At 43.0% G+C, this 23744-nt stretch overlaps 1 protein-coding gene across 1 annotated transcript in view; it reads left to right on the top strand.

Annotated features, from left to right (window-relative positions):
* The first annotated feature begins 1739 nt into the window (after nucleotides 1-1739).
* Nucleotides 1740-23744, top strand: part of ASPM (assembly factor for spindle microtubules) — a 62403-nt gene continuing 40398 nt past the window's right edge. The window contains 15 exon segments of the mRNA XM_039483937.1: nucleotides 1740-2152; nucleotides 10158-10301; nucleotides 10895-11370; nucleotides 11372-11817; nucleotides 11820-12245; nucleotides 13862-13951; nucleotides 14512-14658; nucleotides 15313-15558; nucleotides 15725-15792; nucleotides 16450-16591; nucleotides 16677-16807; nucleotides 17618-17793; nucleotides 17892-17959; nucleotides 17962-18036; nucleotides 18123-18208. Coding sequence (XP_039339871.1) covers nucleotides 1841-2152; nucleotides 10158-10301; nucleotides 10895-11370; nucleotides 11372-11817; nucleotides 11820-12245; nucleotides 13862-13951; nucleotides 14512-14658; nucleotides 15313-15558; nucleotides 15725-15792; nucleotides 16450-16591; nucleotides 16677-16807; nucleotides 17618-17793; nucleotides 17892-17959; nucleotides 17962-18036; nucleotides 18123-18208 — 3033 coding nt within the window. The 5' untranslated portion in view covers nucleotides 1740-1840.

Raw genomic sequence — 23744 nt, 5'->3', positions numbered from 1 at the left:
GGGGTTCAGCAAATCATAACCTTTCCCATGATACCTTACATGGCATGCTTTATATGAAATATAAAGAATATATACAAAAGATGAATTTGAGGCTTACAGCGCACAGACCACCACTCCCCAAGGTATAGAGCAGTAGCTCTCAAACATTTTTACTACTGACCTCTTTCACACAGCAAGCCTCTGAGTGCGACCCCCTTATAAATTAAAAACACTTTTATATATTTAACACCATTATAAATGCTGGAGGCAAAGCAGGTTTTGGGAAAGGTTTTGGGGTGGAGATTGACAGCTCGCAACCCCCCATGTAATAACCTTGCAACCCCCCTGAAGGTTCCCGACCCCCAGTTTGAGAACCCCTGGTACAAAGTGTCAGCTAGAAACTCTAAGGCTTGAGATTTTTAAAAGGAGACTAGACAAAACATCCAGTAAGGATCAGCCCTGCATTGGCAGGGAGATGGACTGAGCCAGGGTGATCACAGAGGGCTTTTGCCCCTGTAACTTCTATAATTCCATCCCAGTCTCCTGGGAATACAAATTCTGGTACTAAAGACCTGGTGCCTGGATCCCATATTACCTTGCACTGGGACTGGGAATTAATGCCCTGACATGCAACTCCTCCTATTGGGCCACTGTAGATCCTGCTGTTAGTACAGCTATTTGCAGGTGCCCTTGTGTTTAGTTGAACCCTTGGACTCAGTCCCTGAGCCTATCCCCACTAAACTGAAAGCTAAACTGACACTACTATCCTGCTGTGTGGATCCCCATGTGCTTGTACTGTGAATTCTTGGCATGCACACATGGCTGTATTCATCTCATTGTGCTGGTAGTGCTACTTCCTTGGTGTAATGATGACATTATGCTAAGATGAATCCTGAAAATAGTGCCCTGGTGTGATGCTCACTGTGCTCTTCATGTGAATCCTGCATTTCTGTATGCTGTGTTGTTGTAGCCCTGTTGTTCCCAGGAAATCAGCGTAACAATGTGAGTGAGGTAATCTCTTTTATTGGAGCAACTTTTGTTGGTGTGAGAGAGAGAGAGACAAGCTTTGGAGCTGTCACAGAGTTGTTCTTCCGGAAGAAGAGTTCTGTGACAGCTCCAAAGCTTGTCTCACCCGCCAACAGAAGCTGGTCCCATAAAAGAGATCCCCTCACGCAGCTTGTGTCACTAACGTGACCAGCCTCCCTCCCAACCCGGCAGAGGTGCTCGGAGGAGGGGGAGGAGAGGCGCGAGCGGTGGGCAGGCGGGGAGGGGGTGGAACGGGGCCCAGATGTCAGCACCTAGGCACACGGGAGGGGGCTCAGGCTGGTTCTCAGCCAGTTGGGCGGAGGCAATAGCAGCTTGTCACGCAGCCAGGCGTGGGGGAGGGGCGTGACGCTAACTGCCCCGCAACATGACGCGCACGGAATTCTCCCCGGGGAATCCTCTTTCCTTCCGCCCTGTGCCGGGAGCCGGGCCGCCGCCGCCGCCTGGCCCGCCCGCAAAGGCTGCTCTGGGCTGCCGGGCAGCTCACCTCCAGCCAAACAACTCCGAGCTGATGTTTAAATAAAACGCCGGGTTGTGATTGGCGGAGAGGCTGGAGGGTGGGCCCTGTACGGCGATTGGCGGCCTGGAGGAGACGCTGCGCCGCTGGTTGGTGGGCGGGGTGGGACAGGGCTGTGTGGGGATTGGCGGGCCGGCGGGGGCGCTTGGGGATTGGCGGTGGCGCTGGGTTTGAATGGTCGGCCGGGGCGGTTAGTGCCGAGCTGCCTGTTTGGGTTTGTGCGTCTGGAGAGGCTCGTGCGGTTCTTCTGGGCTGCGCGGGGACTGGGCAGCGCTGGGTCCCGCCAGCGACAAGCCGCCAATGGCTGCAAAGCTGCCGCGCAGGGGAGCCGCCGCCGCTGCCTGCGAACTGAGCCCGGCCGAGAGCCCAGGGCGGCGGAGGCGGCGCTGGGCTGGCAGCGCGGGGGAGGAGGACGAGGACCCCGCCGTGCTGACTCTCACCCACTTCTCCCGGCCGCCCTTCCTCAGCTTCGGCAGCCTCCGGCCCGGCGCCTCCTGCACCCGGCTCCTGGCCGTAGACAACCCCAACCCGGAGGAGGCGGATGTGGCTGTCGACCGCTTCCCGGCTCCCTCCACGGGCTTCAGCCTGGAGCGCCGGCGCTTCCTCGTCCAGGTAGGGCCGGGCTCGGGGAGAGCCTGAGCTGCTGCCCCGCGCGGCTCTGCGTCCCCTCGCCACACCTCTGCGGGGCGCCCCGGCAGCCCCGTGTCTGGAGGGGCTCGTGGGGGCGGTGCTGGAGGCAGGGCAGAGCCGCACGCTCCGCTGCTGCTGCCCTCCCTGGGCGAGGCGTCTCCGGGAGCAACGGGCTGCGGGCTACCCACCATGTCCGTGCAGCCCCTTGGCACCTGTGTCCTGCGCTGGCTGCCCCCCGTGGTTTCCCCAGGAATTGAAATTAGGGGCGGGGTGTTCAGATTTACTCTGTGTGTGTGTGTGTGTGTGTGTGTGTGTCAGGGCTCATGAGGGGTGAGACTGTGAAGGTGGGCTGTATGGCACCATAGTAAAAACTGAAAAATGTTTCATGACTGTTTTATTAGATTCAACTCATGTTTTAAAATCATCACACAAATTAAAGTTGACTACTCAAGCCTTCGATGAAGCACTACGTCTAACATCCTTCTTGGGTTCTTGTTATAGTTTTGCACAACTCTGTTAATGAACTTCTTGAATGCAATGCGTTCATCTTCGGTGGCTTCTCGTGTGTCTGGTACTTCCATTCTTTCAACTGATATGCTCATTAGTTCATTCACATGATCAGGCACAAGGTGACTTCTTTCAGAACACAAAATTCTATTTACTGATGAAAAAGAAACACTCAACTGTAGGTTTTATGACTGGGAGTAGCAAGAGATGAATTCCTACTTCTTTCATCCCAGGAAACAGAACACAAAGATCGGGTTGAGCCACTAGTGATGATAAAAAAGAAGTTGAAGTCAAATCTTCATTCATTTGTTGTATGATATTCCACTCTGTGTTCACATTCTCTATTCTGTCCTGATCACATGGCTGCCCCATTGCTGGTAGTGCCTCACTCCACTCAACTGTTGGTGTTTTATAGGCCAGGCATCTGTAAAAGCTACGTAGAGATTGAGTAGAATCTAGAAGTCGCTGTTGTAGTTTTTTAAGAATAAGGTCTGTGTACTTTTTCAGTTGCCTTAACAAACACTTCTTGCCTTCTTCACTTAAGGATTCAGTATAAATGCCTTCATTACTCAACTTCTGGACTGAAGTCTGCTTCTTCCAGTACTTTTTCAATGGATAGATCTCTAATTGATCCAAATGTAGCTTCTATTGCTCGACAAAGATCTACTACTGTTGTAGCAGATGCCTGGACTTGTTGCCTCAACAGTAGACTTACGAGAGAGAGCATGGCAATAGTCTTCTCAGAACTTAGTAGCAAAAGTAATCCACCGGGCTCACTACTTAGATCCATCCCATCTTGGTAGATACGTTCCAAAGCCAGTAATAACGGGTGGAGTAATTTTAAGACAACAGCCAATGATTGCTCATGAGAAAGCCAGCAGGTTTTCCCAGATTGGACTAATTTGAACTTCAGTCCCAGTGTATATTCTATATTTTCCAAGATATTCAGTCTTTTTGGACTCTTGCTGAAAGAATATAATGAAGACATGATTTCCAGAAAGCCTTTGACAAGGTCCCTCACCAAAGGCTCTTACGTAAATTAAGCTGTCATGGGATAAAAGGTAAGGTCCTTTCATGGATTGAGAACTGGTTAAAGGACAGGGAATAAAGGGTAGGAATTAATGGTAAATTCTCAGAATGGAGAGGGGTGACTAGTGGTGTTCCCCAAGGGTCAGTCCCGGGACCAATCCTATTCAATTTATTCATAAATGATCTGGAGAAAGGGGTAAACAGTGATGTGGCAAAGTCTGCAGATGATACTAAACTACTTAAGATAGTTAAGACCAAAGCAGATTGTGAAGAACTTCAAAAAGATCTCACAAAACTAAGTGATTGGGCAACAAAATGGCAAATGAAATTTAATGTGGATAAATGTAAAGTAATGCACATTGGAAAAAATAACCCCAACTATACATACAACATGATGGGGGGCTAATTTAGCTACAACGAGTCAGGAAAAAGATCTTGGAGTTATCGTGGATAGTTCTCTAAAGATGTCTATGCAGTGTGCAGAGGTGGTCAAAAAAGCAAACAGGATATTAGGAATCATTAAAAAGGGGATAGAGAATAAGACTGAGAATATATTATTGCTCTTATATACGCCCACATCTCGAATACTGTGTACAGATGTGGTCTCCTCACCTCAAAAAAGATATTCTAGCACTAGAAAAGGTTCAGAAAAGAGCAACTAAAATGATTAGGGGTTTAGAGAGGGTCCCATATGAGGAAAGATTAAAGAGGCTAGGACTCTTCAGTTTGGAAAAGAGAAGACTAAGGGGGGACATGATAGAGGTATATAGAATCATGAGTGATGTTGAGAAAGTGGATAAGGAAAAGTTATTTACTTATTCCCATAATACAAGAACTAGGGGTCACCAAATGAAATTAATAGGCAGCAGGTTTAAAACAAATAAAAGGAAGTTCTTCTTCATGGCGCACAGTCAACTTGTGGAACTCCTTACCTGAGGAGGTTGTGAAGGCTAGGACTATAACAATGTTTAAAAGGGGACTGGATAAATTCATGGTGGCTAAGTCCATAAATGGCTATTAGCCAGGATGGGTAAGAATGGTGTCCCTAGCCTCTGTTCGTCAGAGGATGGAGATGGATGGCAGGAGAGAGATCACTTGATCATTGCCTGTTAGGTTCACTCCCTCAGGGGCACCTGGCATTGGCCACTGTCGGTAGACAGATACTGGGCTAGATGGACCTTTGGTCTGACTCGGTACGGCCTTTCTTATGTTCTTATGTACATGAAATGTATAGCTTTTAAAATGTCTTTTGAAGATTCTGCATCTCGTAGTAGTACTAGTTGGAGTAGATGGCCTCTGCAGTGTGTATAGGAGAGATTAGGGTTACACTTTTCTCTGAGCAAAGTTTGTACTCCACCATGTCTTCCAGAGAAGTTTGTAGCGCCATCAGATGCACAAGCAGCCATCCGTTTGGGGTCCAATTGACAAGCATTTAATGCTTCTAAGATGTGGGTTGTCACAGATGCAGCCGATGTGTCTTCTATAACTTGAACATCTAGAAATGCATCTACTCTCATGGATCAGTAACTGGTTAAAAGATGGGGAAACAAAGGGTAGAAATAAATTCAGTTTTAAGAATGGAGAGAGATAAATAGTGGTATCCCTGAGGGTTGGTACTGGGACCATTACTGTTCAATATATTCATAAATGATGTGGAATGGGTATATAGTGAGGTGGCAAAATTTGTATATGATACAAAACTATTGAAGATAGTTAAGTCCCAGGCAGACTGCGAAGAGTTACAAAGGGATCTCACAAAACTGGGTGACTGGGCAACAAAATGGCAGATGAAATTCAGTGTTGATAAATGCAAAGTAATACACATTGGAAAACAATCAACTATATATACAAAATGATGGAGTCTGAATTAGCTGTTAACACTCAAGAAAGAGATCTTTGAGTCATTGTGGATAGTTCTCTGAAAACATCCACTCAATCTATGTGGTAGTCAAAAAGCAAATGGAATGTTGGGAATCATTAAGAAAGGGATAGATAATAAGCTAGAAAATATCATATTGCCTCTATATAAATCCATGGTACATGCACACCTTTAATACTGGGTGCAGATCTGGTCACCACATCCCAAAAAAGATAATTGGAATTGGAAAAGGTACAGAGATGGGCAACTAAAATGATTAGGGGTATGAAACAGGAGGAGAGATTAAAATGACTGGGAATTTTCAGTTTAGAAAAGAGACGACTAAGGGGGGATATGATAGAGGTCTATAAAATCTTGACTGGTGTGAAGAAAGTGAATAAGGAAATGTTATTTAATCCTTCACATCACACGAGAACTAGCTGTCACCCAATGAAATTAATAGGCAGCAGATCTAAAAAAAACAAAACAAAAGGAAGTACCTCTTCACACAACATGAAGTCAGCCTGTGGAACTCTTTGCCAGGGGATGCTGTGAAGACCAAAACTGTAACAGGATTAAGAAAATAATTAGTTCAATTCCTGGAGAATAGGCCCATCAGTGGTTATTGGCCAGGATGGGGAAGGATGCAACACCATGCTCTGAGTGTTCCTAGTCTGTTTGCCAGAAGCTGGGAATGGGCAACAGGGGATGGATCACTTGATGACTACCTGTTCTATTCATTCCCTCTGAAGGGCTTGACCACTGTCGGAAGACAGGATACTGGGCTATATGGACCATTGGTCTGACCCAGTATGACCATTCTTATGTAAAAATTCAAGTGATTTGTAACCCATCCCCAGCCAAAACCTATCACTTGGGCAACATAACTCTGTGTGCTGGATACCTGGGTAGATTAGGTGTGAATGTAAATACAATCTGTTCCTGAAGCCTTTCCCCCTAGCCCATCACTAGCTGTCAGGGAGAGCTCATTTAGACTTTGCTTACAAATCATCATTTGAAATGATTAGGTTGGCCAACATCAGCAAAATGAATGCACTGACATTGTCATAAAAAAACAATAGACTAGCTTCCTTAGACAGCTATGTTCATACTTTTCAAATCTATTAAACTTTTTCATATACACATATTTTAACATACACTGTATATGCTTTTAAAGTGTGTGTTAATGTTTCAATTTCAATTCAAATTTCCAAACAGTCGCTAAATTGGCATGTAACTAGTTCACAAAACTGTGGGGGAGGTGTTGGGGAAAATTCAGTAGGGGTGTAGGGAAGTCACTGCTGCCCCCTCCCTGGGGCGCCAAACTCGTGTGCTGTCAAAGCCGTTGCCTCCGCAGGGCCCCCGCCCCATACACCAATGGGTGACCACACATACGCTAAACAGCCAAACCTCGCTCGGTGGACTCCCCGAACATCCCTTGGTTACATGCTTTGCACCGGCGTGATGGGGTTGGAGCTGCCTGTAATAATTTATGAACCTTGACTGAGTTAATCCGCTATCAGCTTTGCCAGGGAAGGGGGAGGACACCTCCCCTCCCCCAATATGCTCAGGAGCAATGCGTTCATTTCCATGCCTTGGCTCAGGCCCTCCGAGGGGGGGAGGAGTATCAAAAGCTTCAGGATGGTTTAAAGACGCACTCGCTCTAGAAGAGGACAGATAGTTAAGGGGGAGAAACTGACCAATCAACTCTGCAGGGGGTAGGTGTGTCTCCAGGAAGCTTAGCCTATGTCTGTTTCAGAATGGTCAGGCTTTACCTAAGATAGACGTGTTTGTTTGAAAAACTTCTTATGCTTTGCTAGTCCTACTTTAAAGAAAAACATTCTAGAGTAGTTCTCCTGTATACCAGGACAGCATCCTGGCTATGGGGCATTTTGAGGTGGGTCTTTCTCAATCTCTTGTATGTGTTCTTTGCTGTTCCTACTCTTAAAATAAAACGTCATACAATTTAATCATAAGGCTGTTTTGGTCACTGCTAGACACAAGCTCTCAATGGGAACAACCACAGATGGTGTTGTGACGTTATCTGATATGACTAGTAAGGAATCTATTTATTTGTCAAAAAACATTTCCTGAATCTTTTTTGTTGTCTGTATTGTTACAGACATACTTTCTGACAGGTATTTTGAAATAAATGACCAAAAATAATTGAAACCGGTGTGGTTATTTTGACACATATAATTTGCAGAATTTTAAAATATTGTGCTGCACCAAAAAATTTAAAATTCCAGACATTCTCCCAGGAGTATCTTTGTAACAGCAGATAGCAAATTTTGACAAGTGCCTTCTCCTGACAGCAATATTTATCTATAATCAGTATAGGGAGCAGAATCTTCTGAGGAAGTGACAGCTGCCACAGTTTACTACCAGTAGTGCAAGTAAATGTGTTAAATGAGTTAATTGTGTATGGAACCTCTTTAGCATAAAAAGGTGTATGGTCAGATTTTTTTGCTACAAGGACCAGCAAAGTATAATGAGATAATGCCAGTCTTTGGTTTTCGCACTGCTGTCTTGTTTCTCTTCTTCATCATCTGCCTGTTCTGCTGCTATATTGATTCAAATATCAGAGTGAAAGTACAGAAATGGTAATGATAGAAACTGGCATTTTTCACCCTGTGTTAGTGTCAGCAGAGCAGCAAAATGTACAGTAGGGTAGCTCACCTAGTGTTTGGCAAGAATCTTCCCTGAGTTCAAGCTGTTCAACGAATTAATTCTAATCCCCTGCACCATCCCAAAGTTGAGCTACTGGCATGTGAGAAGGACGCTATCTTCATTATTTTTCAATAACCTTATTGGTCTATCTGCTCTAATCAACACAGAACTTAGAACTTGGGTATTTGAGTTAAATAAGAACAAAATTACTTAGAAAATCTAAATATGCTTATTTAAAATTTTGCTTACATTCTGATAGTTATTTAGGATATTTAACAATATTACTCTTGCATGTCTATAATTCACCTTCTTGCTTACAGTCCTCTCATATAGCCCTTTTCACAAGCATTAAAATATATGTACTACAAAATATGAATGAAGTACTGATCTTTTTAACAGCTGCTAATGTTACACCAGCTAAAATTATTTCTTTACGATGCTGGTTCTGGCGGGACCCAACTGAGAGTGCCAATTCAGGACAAATTGCTTAAAGCAGGGCAGTTACAGCCCAAGTCTGGGGTTTTTCCACCTCTGAGGTAACCCAAACCAGCCAGCCAGAGAGGACTTTGGTTTTACCCCACTGGCTAACAACAAGTCACACAAGCAATTATGTTAGACACTCCAGTTTCCCAGTATCACCACCATTGCCACTCATTATGGGGACAAGTGGTTATGAAAACAAATACCCCAGTAAAAGAAGAAAGGTTCTCTTGATCCCAAAGGACCAAGCCCCAGACCCAGGTCATTATACAAATCAGATCTTACCCACAAATCATGCTGTTGCCAATCCTTTAGAATCTAAAAACTAAAGGTTTATTCATAAAAGGAAAAAGATATAGATGAGAACAAGAATTGGTTAAATGGCATCAATTACATACAGTAATGGTAAAGTTCTTGGTTCACGCTTGTAGCAGTGATAGAATAAACTTCAGGTTCAAATCAAGTCTGGAGTACATCCAAAGCTGGGATGGGTCATCAGTCCTTTGTTTAGAGCTTCCATTTGTAGCAAAGTCCCTCCAGAGGTAAGAAGCAGGATTGAAGATGAGATGGAGATGAGGCATTAGACTTTTATATTCTTTTCCAGGTGTAAGAACACCTCTTTGTTCTTTGTGGAAAATTACAGCAAAATCGAGTCTGGAGTCACATGGGCAAGTTTCCTGCATACTTTGCTGAGTTACAAGGCATATCTGCCTTCTCTCAATGGGTCAGTTGTAGAGCTGATGGTCCTGAATGGGCCATCAAGCAGACTAGGCAGAGCTGACACCAACTTGTCTGGGGTGACACCCCAGACGCATAGCATAAGTTTGAAATACAGACAATATAGAGCCAATATTCATAACTTCAACTACAAAAATGATACATACATATAGACAGCATAATCATAACCAGCAAACAATAACCTTGTCTCAGATACCTTATTTTACCCCTGTTATACAAGTTTTGGTGCCACTACAGGACCTTGGTTGCAACAATGATCTATATGGTCCCAGTTCAAGTCAATAACGTGACAGCGGGTTTTCCTGTCTGGGGATTGGTATTGTTTTGAGCAGGGGGTTGGACTAGATGACCTCCTGAGGTCCCTTCCAACCCTGATATTCTATGAAAATCACATCCATTCTATCTCCTGACCTCAGTATTGTATATTTGTACTTTCTCACCTGTCCTCCATCATAACAACTAAATGCATCTAATAAGTCAACATTTTTAAAGTTGGGTGCATAAATTTAGAGACACCAATCCATATTTATGCACTCAGGGGCTGAAAATGTAAGCCATACTGAATAGCATTTATATAGCACTTTACTTAAAAGCATTCACAGACACTAACACTTTTGTTCACTGCTTCTTTTTTAAATGATCGATTCTCTTAAAAATATTTTCATGTCCTTACAATGTTTTTGTTTTACCGCTTCATTCTCTCAGTCTGGAGAAAGAATCTTTATTTCTATAACATGGACACCATTAGAAGAAGGAAAAGTCCGAGAACTGGTAACTTTTATTGTAAATGGCATTGTAAAACATCAGGCTGTGTTGCTGGGTGTTGCTGAGCAGCCTCTGAAGAAAAAGGTAAGAAGTGTATTTTTAATTACACTGATTATTTTTGTCTTATTTGTTGCTTGTTTGTGAGTCAAAATTTTGCAATATAGCAATTGTTTCTACTAGTGTAGACATGGATGAATTGTTGAATGGGTATCCTCAGTAGGAGCCCTCAATAACTTGGAATTTGCTCTCCTTTAACCTGAAATAGCCCAAGTCCGGTGAACACTGCAAAGTTGTTCTTTCCCATTTGAAAGTGGTAGAACATCTTAAGGGTGTATTATTGGAGTAGAAAAATGGCTATAGCTTATTTTCCTGGTTCGTTTGATTATGGATTATATTGCATTGTATTGCTGTGCTTCAGGTATGTTGGTGTGTTGCTTTTGATGTGGGCATTTTAAAGTTTATAAGTGCATAGAGCATGTGGCTACATATTACTTTTTTAGTGTGTATCTATTCAAAATAACTTAAAAAAACCAACAATCCAAAATTAAAAACTTAGGTTTTATATCTGTTAGCTATCAATTCATTATCTGTGTGAATGAATATATAAGTGCATTATATTACAAAAAAAAAAGGCAGCTACTTTGGAAACCCTCTAATTTATTTTTTGTGTTTTTTAGAAGAGTCTTTGGGATGCTATTAAAAAGAAAAATACTTCAGAAAGATCAGTTTCTACAAGAGCTAAGAAAAAACATTCAAATGTTAAAAATGTTAACAAAACTTTTCGTGTTTCCAAAACAACGGATACAGTTAGAAGCCCACTCCAGTCCTGTGAAAACTTGGATGTGATACGGGGTAGCATGTCCCCCCCAAAAAACTCGCTTATCACGTTAGAAAACAAATTGCCTATATCTCCTATCAGTCCTGTATTGCAAGAACATCATGATACCATTTGCACACCTCTTTCAATGAGAAGATCTACTACATACTCAGTTCTTGGTACAGTGGTAAATGATGAATTATTGCAAGAAATACACACGTGTAACATCAAGAGACTTCATAATCCTAATGAGGAAATAAAATCCTCAAGTATACACAGTTCTCCTTCTGGATTAGTAGAAGCACACAGATCAAATACACATTCACCTGTTTGTGCTCGAATGGACAGCAGACTTGCATTCCTCTTTGAGTCAAAGGAGAATTTTAAGTCCAGATTCTTTTATAAATGACAGTTATCAATTTAATGTAGAAGTTGTAGCAGAGCAAGTTGCTCCCATATTGTCACCCGATCAGTTTGTAAAAGACAATTTAGCTATAGAATCAGTGTCTCAAGTTCACGTATCTATTTCACCGTCCTCTTTATCCTCCAGTGTGGAGACTTGTATCACAAAGAAGTCATCTTCAAAATGGAAAGAAAATGAAGAAATGCAGTTCATAAGTGTATCTGTAGAACATAAATTTCCAAATGACGTCCTTGATGAGACGCCTGTAGTGAAATCTCAGTTATTTCATTGTACCATACCTGAACAAAATCATCTGAGTATTCCTCTTTCTGATGAGGATCTTCAGATTCGCAGTTGCTCCCAAAGAGAACAACCGAAAAACGTCCTGTGCTTTCTGCTACTGTCATCAAAAATAAGTCGTCTGTTGCTGAAAGAAAAGGAATGGAGACAACTAAGCCAAAATCTAGAAAATATCTTAATATGATAAGGGAAGGTGTAAGTATGGTTCCTAGACATTCAAAGTTAGAAATACTCCAGAACCTTCCAGTTATAGATCCCATCTCAGGTGAAACGAAATGTCACAAAGATGAAATACATGCATCCTCCATTGGATCTACTTTACATAGTCGTAAGAGGAAAAATGAAGTACACTTGGAAGATATTAAGGCTACAGCTACAGAATATATGGAAGAAACAGAAACCAAAAGAATCTTTACATCTTGTGTTGACAGTAAAATAAAAACTACTGTAAGACCACTGCTCTCTAAGCACATAAACAGAGAGAAACTAAACCACAGAAAGAAAGCTGGTGAGCATTTTTCATTTGTGTTCTCTAGTGAAAGAAAATAACTTAAGTGTCTCCATATTTTGCTAAAATGTTCTAAGGGGACCCCTAGAACTGAGCATTTCAGTACCTCTTTCTGCAGCAGCAAGTATGACAATACTGTAGCAACTTCTCAAGTTGTCTGGTAGCAATAAAGCTTGGCTATAGAATACACTGTCTGCATTCATTTAGCAGAAGTCACTTAACTGGTATCTTCTAAATAGTCTTGTAGTGTGTTAGAAGAGTTGCATATTTAGCAACATGGCTGGGGAAAGTACTAGATTTGTCTCCTCACTCTGTTTCTTGCAATTGGCTCATTTAGCAGTCTCACATTAGTATAACTCTCTTTGGTGTGCTGACACTTTTTTTTAATAATTTTCTTAAAATATACATCTGCTCTGAAAAGTGATCCTCGTGATGCCATTTCTTAAAAAAGGAGTCCAAGTTTTATCAGTTGTGCAAACTCACCTTGGGAGCTGAAAGTTAGTATGGGGTTTTCCTGCCCTTGTTTAACTGCCTGTAAAGGTTCTTGCAGGTGAAAATCTGCTCTATTATATCTTTGTCTTCAAAATATGTTCACCGTGGTCTTCATAGGGTTATACAGATGTAACGGCACAGAAGAAGCGTAAAGAGAGAACTGTACACAGTTTGCCCCAGCCCTAAATGTAGCTACATTTCACTATTGAAATGTAACTTTGAAACACATGCACCCAATTTAATTTATCTTTAATTTGTTCTTCTTGAGCAATGTGTTCACATAAATGCCGAATGGTGCTTGGCTCTGGAACAGCATAGGAGTTCAGAATGAATTCAGTGATGAACACAAGGTAAAATCCCGTTTTATAATGGGTAACTGATCCAGAGACTAAACAACTTGCCCACGGTCACATAGTCTGTGTCACAATAGGGAATTGAACCCAGGAGGTCCCATGAACCTCAGGACTCCCATGGCCTAGGCTACCCACTAGACCATCCAGATAGATGCCAGTGGCTTAGAATTTTGAACTTTGGAAATTAATACCTTGTGCTGGTAATAGACTTTAAAGTGGTTTTCCATTAGGATGCGTATCTTCTGAAAACAATTACAGGTAATACTTTTTTCTCAGTGTGGTGAGGAAGCATTTAATACAGTAGTGTTTTTTAATTGACAACTTACACTTCAATTTTTTCTTTCACTCTTTTTACAGTTGCCAAGCAAAGCAATGTGTCTGCATTCTTCTAGCATTCATTAGCCAGAAGACTTTTATGTATAATATGCTTACATAGCATCTAGAGAATTAATGTTTCTCCAACACAGAAGACATTGAAATATTGTTTTTTTCACTTTTCCTGAAACACACTAAAGGATGCTAATTTAAAGAGAAAAATAAAACCTCTAATCAACCTATACCAGCTAGAGTTAAGGAATTTTCTATAGCGATGATCTTTCATAGCATGTTATACCCCTACCCATAATTTACAGAGTTGGTAAAGAATGGAGTCAAGGCTATAATCCTTAACTACACCTTGCTTGCTTGTTGTTGGTAGTCTCAACTATTTATCAGTTAAGTGTTTCACCTGCCCCCCCCACCTGACATCTGATATTTTGTTAACATTTTTAGGTTCTTTGTCTAGAACTATCAACAAAACTACTAAACCCATTGATGGTGTGGCGCAGTCTCAGCTGACCTTCATAAAACCATTAAAAACAGGTAAACAGAGGTTTACAGTATCTATGAAGTCAGAATTTTTCTTGAATTGAATGTCGTCATTGAACTGGGCAAACCTTTTGGCTAATGGTTTTTGTGAAAAGTGTAGTTCTTGTTGACCCAAAACTGCTTGCGAATTCATGTAGACTTTGCCAGATAGTTATGACTGAACCAAAAAATCAAAATGTTTTGGTAAGCTGAAAATGATTCTGAATACACTCATGGAGCAGATATGTGGAATCAAATGTGACGATAAATAATGTTTCAAAGGTTTTTCAGTATACTTAAAAGCACTAGGCTACTTAACATTACCGCTAATATTGATAAAGCACTAGATAATAGCATGAACTGACATACCAATAACTGCCCTTGTCTTGAAGAACTTATTAGTTGAAGACAACAGCAAGTACAATAAAGTGGCATATGGTCTCTAAATACTTTCCTCATAATTCCAAGTCACTCAAGTTAAAGTGAAGAATGGCATATTTTTAGGAAAAAATATATAAATAACTTTAATTTAAACTTTGTCTATTTAGATAATCTTTTTTTTCCCCCCCTTTAAGTCATTCCTAGGCATCCAATGCCTTTTGCTGCTAAAAACATGTTCTATGATGAGCGCTGGAAGGAAAAGCAGCAGCGAGGCTTTACCTGGTGGCTGAATTTCATACTTACACCTGATGACTTTACTGTAAAAACAGAGAGTTCACAAGGTAAAGTAGGTAACTTGAAATAGTGCACTTCTGCTAAATCATGGGAACACTTTAATGTCAATATATAAAGCAAAACTTGCTCCAGGAGTTTTTTTTAATTAAACTCATATTATGAATGAAACCACTAGCTAAAAGCTAGTATTAATTAAGTTTTCATTAATTTATCTGTGTGTATGTTTTAGTAACTTTTTTCAATAGGGGTAATTTTTATATCAAGAGATTGTTTGTTTTTTTTTGTTTTTTTTTCTCCTGCTTTTCCACCCCTCCCCCCTTCATGAACTTCTGTCCTGAGATTGGAATGAAAGGAAATTCAATTTGCATCCCTATTTTCAGAGCTACTTTGAACTGTAGAGCTAACATTTGGGTATCTGTTTCAGTAGAGGTTGCACTGAATTCTGAATGCTGTTTTGAAGTTTTATATATTTCTGTATTTTTTTCCATGTTCTTTAACTGAAAGTGTATGGTCTCAAGAAATTTGATTTTTCTCATATGGAGTCCTATTATACTAGATATGTCATCTGTGTATTAGTGTGCGTTTAAATAGAAGTAAAATGATAGCAAAAATAGTGAACTCTTATAAAACAGATGCTAATTTACCTTTATTTATGTCAGATATATAGACCTATTTTTCTTTTTTATTCTCTTTTCAATTAGTAAATGCAGCTGCACTTGTCTTGGGAGCAGAAAATCATCATAAAGCCAGTGTTCCTAGAGCACCAACAAAAGAAGAAATGTCCCTGAGAGCTTATACTGCTCGATGCAGGTTGAATAAACTACGACGTGCAGCGTGCCGTTTGTTTACCTCTGAAACAATGGTTAAAGCTATTAAGAAACTGGAGTTTGAGATTGAAACTAGACGTTTGCTAGTTCGGAAAGATAGGCATCTCTGGAAGGATATTGGTAAGAATGTACAAATGTTGTTGATATTTAGTATTTTTGGTAAAATAGAATTGTAAATGTAGCAAGTAGAGTAGAAAAACTTTTTAACCAGGTGGCTTTGTAACAATGAAATATGGTTTAAAAGTGTTTGCTGAATTTAACATATCATACTTTGCATTCATTGCAGGAGAAAGACAGAAAGTCCTCAACTGGCTTTTATCTTACAACCCTTTGTGGCTACGCATAGGTCTGGAAGTAAGCAATGCTTCTTATGGATACTCTATTCTTGTAAAGCCTGTGCCAAGAGTGGATCTCAAGTTCAACTGTAGCTGGCAGGCAGCTCTAGTTTATTAACAGACCAGTTTCATATTTCCTTTTAACTCAGGGTTGTCTTGTTACAAAAGAGAATATTTCAGCGGGTAATTTAAAAGTGCTTTTCTGTGAGGAGTACCCTGGAACTGGGCTGATGCTCCTTTGCTGTTGCTCAAGTAACGTTACTCTTCAGTAGTTGGTAGGAAACTGACGCCTAGCACATTCCCACTATACTGCAGCCAGCTATGTTGGGACTGGTTAGGGAGCTCCTGATGGAAGCAGAGAACGCTTTCCAGACACCGAAGAGCCAGTAGATCACATTGATACTAATTTTAACTTTTTAGATGGGCATTGCATTTGGGATACCTTCTGGAATAAAACTAGGACTGAAACGTTGTTTACTGTCTTGCAGATTAATCTGTGTTTTTAAAAAAAAATGGGCTAGGTTACTAATTATTTTGGCTAGTGAGAAACTCTTCAATAGTGTATTTCTATTTATTTTGAATATATCCTATTGAAAGTCTAAAGAAATAAATGATACAATTGTGAGCATTTTTTTTAATTTTAAAGTTTCCTTTATTTTTTGTTTTTTCTCATTAGACTGTTTATGGAGAACTGATTGCTTTGGAGAGTAATAGTGATATTATGGGTTTGGCAATGTTTATTCTCAGTCGCCTACTTTGGAACCCCGATATAGCAGCTGAATACAGACACCCCACTGTACCTCACCTTTATCGGGATGGTAACCACTACTTTTTAAAATAGACTATTTTTAGCATTTAACTTTGCATTCATAAATAACATATTTATGAACTTAATATTTTTAGGTCATGAAGAAGCTTTGTCTAAATTTACACTGAAAAAATTGCTGCTGTTAGTTTGCTTTCTTGATCATGCCAAACAGTCTAGAATCATTGACCACGACCCTTGCCTTTTCTGCAAGGATGCAGAGTTCAAGGTGAAGTATGTTGTTTGATGTTTGAATATATGACTTTGTATGCATATAATATAAAGTTGCTTTTTTAATGTTAAGACTTTAGTACTATTCCCACTCAGCAAATCTTCCAGGAGGTCACTAGCTGTGTAAGACTTACCATCAGGACTTCTGAAGTGCATATAATTTATAGGGAGAGCTCAAAAGCCTCGTATTATAGAGGTGCTTTCCTTCTCTTTTTAAGACTAAATACTGCTCTGCCACAGCATTTGCCATCTGAAGTTAAATCCTCTTGCATTTTGAAAGTTTATCTGAGGTCTGGCCTACAGTACTTAGGACATGCAGCCTAGCTTTCTGGAACAGTCTGTCTTGCTAGATGTTTGATTAGTAAATAACTTCATTTATGTTGAACTAAAACCACGTTTACTCTAGTCAGTTGAAGTCATGGTATAAAAATCGTATGCAGTCCATTACTTAGACTACAACACTGTTTAATGTGTTAAATGCATGAATAAATAAAAAAGAAAAAGTTGAAAAGTTGTTCATGAATTTCTCAGGATGCAGAACAGGTATTAACTAATGTTACGGCAGCTTGATTTTTTTTTTTTGCTGTACGCTACGGAAGTTATGAAAGCAGTCATTAAGAAACCAGTTAGCTATCTGTGTCAGCATTATAATATTGTGGACATGGTTTAAATGCCATGTAAAGATATTTAAGTACTTAAATTTTTGTATCTTATGCATAGTACTAAATGACAAATAACAAAGCTCAAGGCATTTAGGGGAAGGGATCAAAATGGTCACTTGGTCTAAGTTTATTTTATTTCTCCTTAGAATAGTAAAGATGTTCTACTGGCATTTTCACGAGACTTCCTGAGTGGTGAAGGTGACCTTTCCCGTCATCTTGGCTTCCTGGGATTACCTGTTAGTCATGTTCAGACACCACTTGATGAATTTGACTTTGCTGTTACAAATCTAGCTGTAGACTTGCAATGTGGCATTCGTCTTGTGTAAGTTGATACAGAATGGTTTTATGAATGTCTATATTTGTCTAATCCTTCTGTAAGCTGAACTAATACACTTCAATATGAAATTTCTTTATTGTTAGGAGAACAATGGAACTTCTCACAAAAAACTGGAGTCTCTCAAAGAAGCTAAGAGTTCCTGCAATAAGTCGCTCCAGAAGATGCATAATGTTGATGTTGCCCTTCATGTTCTTAAAGAGCGGGGAATTCAGTTGAAAGATGAATGTGGTAAGAATTGAAAAGTAGTGCTAGAATAACTACGCATTTGAAGAACAGAAATACGTATCTTAATCACTGTTGTATTTGATTTATAGGTGCTTCAATCGAGTCTAGGGATATTGTGGACAGGCACAGAGAGCGAACTTTAGCACTGCTGTGGAAAATTGTCTTTGCTTTCCAGGTATTATATAAAGTTTTGTGTGTAGTTGTAAAGAATTTTAAGAAATGTTACAAATGAGAGGAGATAATGCATGGCTTGCAACAAAGAATTTGTAGTCTTTGAAATCATCAAGTCTGGATTGACCTGGCTGGATGACCCATGAGAATGATCTTTTGTGGATTCTCATGGTTAGACCTCATTGTGTAATGTATGTTCAAAGTACTTTATAACTATTAGCTACATTGATGAGCTAGGTTCTAAAATGTAATACAATTCAGAACTCCTTTTAATTAGGTTTTGTGCACTTGTTCATAAAATTTCTCTTGTACTTGTGCCAGTTACTATAACAAAGGTTAAGTATGTGATGATAATGGTCAGGTAATTTGGCCACAGAAATTAACTTCTTGCCACCTGCTGAGGAATTCTCTTAGAGCTACTAAAAATAGCTCAGATAGATGGATGTATTTAAAACCACTTCCAAACACCTTGAGGAACATTCCCTTTGGTGAACAATCATAGGAAGTGAATTCTAGAGCTGTGGCTCTTCCACCTAACATACTCCACCATACGTCTCTGGGATTAACCTGGGAAAAACTGAAGAAATAAGCACCTTTGGACTTAATATGAAGGTTCATTAGTGTACCTGTAATTGAGTCAAGGATTATGTATAGCTTTAAATGGAGGAAGGAAGCAGAGAGAAGAAGAGTTGGGCTTAATGGCAAGGTTAAGCCAAATAAATATTCTTCAAAAATGTGTATCCAGCTTAAGTGAATCCAATAGGAAGGAGTATACATTATGGAAAGTAAAACATAAGATGTAAGTTAGGAGAGAATTTGAAAAGCAAGTAGCCAGAGACTTTTTAAAATTATATATACTATCTAATGCAAGAATCCTGAAGAGAATACTGCTGCAGAATTATCAGGAAGCTAAAGGAGCAATTGAATGCTGAAGAATATTGCAGAGAAAATGAGTTTTATTCATTTGTATTAGTCAATAACAAGATGTTGGGGGAGATCCAAAGTATCTTTAATTAGTTATGTATTGCATTAGTTAGGATTAAAAAAAAAATCATGTTTTCAGTGTATAAACCAAACATTGATCCAGGTAGGTAGAAAATTTCCCTATAAGTTTATTTTAAAGCATCTGGTTCTGGCTACTGTCATCTAGACTGCTGGACTGAAGTAACAACTGGTTCTTCGAGTGATTGTTCATGTCCATTCCATGCAGGTGTGTGCGTGCTGCATGCATGCCAGCTGGAAGATTTTCCCCTAGCAGCGCCGTAGGGTTGGCCTGTGCGCCCCCTGGAGTGGCGCCTCCATGGCGCCCTATATAGGGGCCCACGGACCCTCCACCCCCTGAGTTCCTTCTTACCACCGGTGACGGCTAGCTGGAACTTTGATCGCTCTTGAAGCAAGCCTAACCATGTCTCTAAGTGTATATAGTTTGTTTTTTCCTCCTAGTTTAGAGTTAGTGTTAGTTGTAAGATAGTTAATAGCTGTTGGGGGGGCTTCCTCTCAACGTAATTGTCGCCCCATCCTGGGGCATGCCCAGATCCCCAGGGTTTAAACTCTGCTCGGACTGCGGGAAATTTATGCTGAGGAGTGACCCGCACTCTTCCTGCTTGAGGTGCCTCGGGGAGAGACACCAAAGAGACAGGTGCAGTATCTGCAAGGGGTTCTATCTTAAGGACAGAGAGCAGAAACTTAGAGTGCTCCTGATGGAGGCTGCTTTATGGCCACACTTGGAACACGAGCCTGTTGACCCGGCACCTAGCACCTCATCCTCGGTTTGCAGCGCTCCGGCACCATTAGCAAGATAGGAGGCCCAGTCTAAGAACTCTAAGTCCCGGCACCGGAGAGAATCGGGATATAGAAAATCGGCCTTCATGCGGCACCGATCACCATCTCCGGTGCCCATGAAAAAGAAGAGGCCGGTGATGGGCCGATCACCTGACCAGGACTTCAGTGAGGATGTGCACCTCCCATCGACGCCGGAGGCGTTCGAGGCGGCCTCAGATTTATTAAGCCTCCCCATGCTTGCCTCCCCCCCGTCGGAGGGAAGAACTTCCAGGGACGGCCCTCCCAGTGGCTGTTCTGGACTCCCTGGGCTTACCATCAGACCTTGGGACAGATGCACGATCCGCGCCCCAGGTCTGCGTCAGTCTCCTCAACATCGGTGGCTCTGGTGCAAATGCCTCCACCACCGGCACCGCCGTCTGACAGGAGTGTGCCACAACTGACTAGGCGGTGCTGGATTCTGACACCAGCACCAATGGGGGCCATGTTTTTGACGCCGCAGGCACCACCCAGCACGCCTCATCAATTGGTGTCGACCCCTGTACTGGTCATGGTGCCACATCCTACATCCGCACTGGCCACGCAACCAGAGTACCGTGTGCTGCAGGACCCTGCAGAGGCTGAAGGTAGTGAGGAAGGTTCCCTGCAAACGATCGCCTCCTCTTCCTTGCCAGATGAGGTGGTCGCAGGAACTTCAGCGGCACTGGTTCTAGAGGACAACCGGGTGCTTCAGCAGCTACTTAAACATGCCGCACAGAGCCTGGCGATCCAGACAGAGGAGGTTGAGGTGGATGTAGATCCGGTAGTGGACATCCTGGCTCCTTCAGGCCCGTCAAGGGTTGGCCTACTGTTGATCAAAATGATAGCTGACACATCCCGCAGCCTTTGGCAGACACCAGCTTCTTTGGTCCCTACAGCCAAAAAGACAGAGAGGCGCTACTTTGTCTCCTCCAAGCGCTGTGAGCACCTATATTCTCACCCTCCCCTGGACTCTCTGGTTGTGGATGTGGCCAACCAAAAGGAGCCTCAGGGGTTTCAAGGGTCTACACCAAAGAACAGGGAAGCCAAGAAGTTGGACCTTTGAGGTAGAAAGGTGTACTCAACAGGATCTGCAACTATGCATAGCCAACCAACAGGCTATAGTGAGCCGGTATGGCCATAACACATGCTCAGCCTTGTCCAAGTTCACTGAACTCCTTCCCCAGGAATTGCGAACCGAATTCTCTGCTCTGGTGGAGGAGGGGAAGCTGATTTAGCACGCATCCCTCCAAGCGCTCTGGATGCGGTGGATGCAGCCTCCACTGGGCTGGTGATGTGGCCGGGGTCCTGGCTTCAGGTCTCGGGCCTTGCACATGAGGTCCAGCAGACCATCCAGGACCTCCCGTTTGAGGGGCCTACTCAGTTTTCCGAGAAAATGGACAAGAGGCTCCATAGCTTAAAGGACTCAAAGGCTACCTTACACTCGCTGGGCCTGCACGCTCCATCCACCCAGCACAGGCAATTCAGGCCACAGCCGACCCCATGGCCGTACCAGCCCCAGAACTGCCCGGAGCCCTCGCTTAAGTGGAGCAGAAATGACAGGAGGAGGCAACAACAGCCCTATGGACAGTTGTCTGGCCAGCCGCAGCCTCTGTCGGGGTCTAGACCCCAAATTTGATGGTGTGGTCGACGACAACCTACCAGTCAGGACTTTGGACTTTTTCATCACGTCTGTCCCCCTTCTATTGTGTCTGGTCCCAAATCACATCAGACAGTTGGGTTCTCCGCACGAGAGAGAGGGATATTCTATCCAGTTCTCCTTCCTCCCACCCCACCAGCCCCCTTCCCTGTCCCTCTTCAGGGACCCATCTCAGGAGCAACTTCTAATTCAGGAAGTGCAGTCCCTCCTCATTGTAGGGGCAGTGGAGGAAGTTACTCAGGGGCAGGGGGTTCTACTCCTGGTATTTCCTAATACCAAAGGTGAAAGGGGACCTCAGACCTATTCTGGACTTGCGGCATCTGAACAAGTTTGTGAAGAAGCTCAAATTCGATATGGTCTCCCTGTCCTCCATCATGCCCTCCATGGATCCAGGAGACTAGTACACCGCCCTTGACTTGAAGGACGCGTATTTTCATATCGCGATAATCCCTCAACATATACGGTAACTCAGATTTGTAGTAGGCAACACCCATCTCCAATTCTCAGTCCTGCCCTTCGGCCTGTCAACAGCCCCGCGGGTCTTCACAAAGTGCACGGCAGTCATAGCAGCCTTCCTGCGCAAGCATGAAATTCAGGTGTTTGCCTACCTGGATGATTGGCTCATCAAGGGCTGCTCCAAGGCACAGGTGGAGGCTCAGGTGGTCTTTATCAGACAGACCTTCCTTGAGCTCGGCCTCGTGCTGAACGAGGCTAAGTCTACTCTTTCTCCCGTCCAGTGAATAGAGTTCATAGGGGCAGTTCTTCTTTGAATGATTGCTCAGGTGTATTCCACAGTAAGTGTGCGTGCTTGCCACGTGCACCAGTGCCGGAGGTTTTTCCCTTAGCAGTACCCGTAGAAGGGGAGCACTGCTGCGACCCCTGGAGGAGCGCCTCTATATTGCACTATAAGGGGAGCTGTGCACTCTCCCCGCCCTCAGTTCCTTCTTGCCACCAGTAAAGGTAGTCGGAATTCCATGCTCCAGCCTTGCTGTAGCTTCCCTAGTTAGCCTTAGTAGTACAGTTCTTCAATAGTTAAATAGTTTTCTCCAGTTAGTCGTCTGGGCTCGGGGCGTGCCCCAGGCTTCAAGTCGTGTGACTCTTCTTGCAGTTCTATGCCAAGAAGTGATCTGCACATGCAGTGTCTCCGCTGCTTGGGCGAGACCCACGTAAGTGAGCACTGTAGGATCTGTAGATCTTTCAAACCGTGGACTAAGAAGGTGAGGGACATTAGACTTCATGCTCTCCTAATGGAATCAGCGCTGACCCCAGCATTGGCACGCCAAATAGATTTGGCGCCTGGCACCGCGTCTTTGGTACGGAGAGAAATCCCCTCCACTAGCTGGCATTGCTCCCCTTCAAAGAAGCAAGGGAAGACTCAGCAGTGCCGAGAGAAAGATAGGGGTGAGGCTGGACCTGAGTTGGTCAGCCTGCGATCCCCCTCGGGACCCAGGCCTCCAACTCGCGTTAAGCGGAGTAGCCCGGTTCTGTCCATCCGTGCCTCCCCTGCAGAGAGGATGCTGTCGCGGCCGGAGGCTACTTGTGACATTATAACCCTCCTAGTACCTGGGGCGCCGCCTGAGATGGAACCCCAGTCTCGAGGAAAGCTGCCACTGGGAGCACAACAACCCTCCTCTACCCGCTTAGGCTGACCGGCTCGCTGCCCGCAAGGGAGCCTGGGGGCTTCTCTACGCCCCATGCCCAGGCACACATGCACTGAGATAAGCAGCGCCAACGCTCCTCGTGTTGAAGCTACTTGTAGAGGAGTGGACTCACCCCTGCGGTGCCTCCTGCTGGTGTCTTCCAGGAATTAGCTCGATTCAGCTCTGGAGCGCTCTCTGCAGGCCGGTGATCCGCCTGTACTCTGGCCTCTGTGTCCCTCCCTGGACCAGGTGGCCTTTTTCCTGGGGTGCTGCCTCCTGGAAACCCCCCTCCCCAGGGAACCCCCACCCACAATCCCCCCCGCGCCAAACTATATGGCTAACAACAGTCATCGGCGAGTCCTACACCATGGGCAAGACTGCATTATCAGCCTACTCATCACTGGCAAAGAGGGTTTTGACCTGCTGCCTTGGCCTACCCCTGA

The sequence above is a fragment of the Mauremys reevesii genome, linkage group 8 (genome assembly GCF_016161935.1).
Source record: "Mauremys reevesii isolate NIE-2019 linkage group 8, ASM1616193v1, whole genome shotgun sequence".
Taxonomy (NCBI): Eukaryota; Metazoa; Chordata; order Testudines; family Geoemydidae; genus Mauremys; species Mauremys reevesii.
This window is presented reverse-complemented; position numbering and strand designations above follow the sequence as displayed.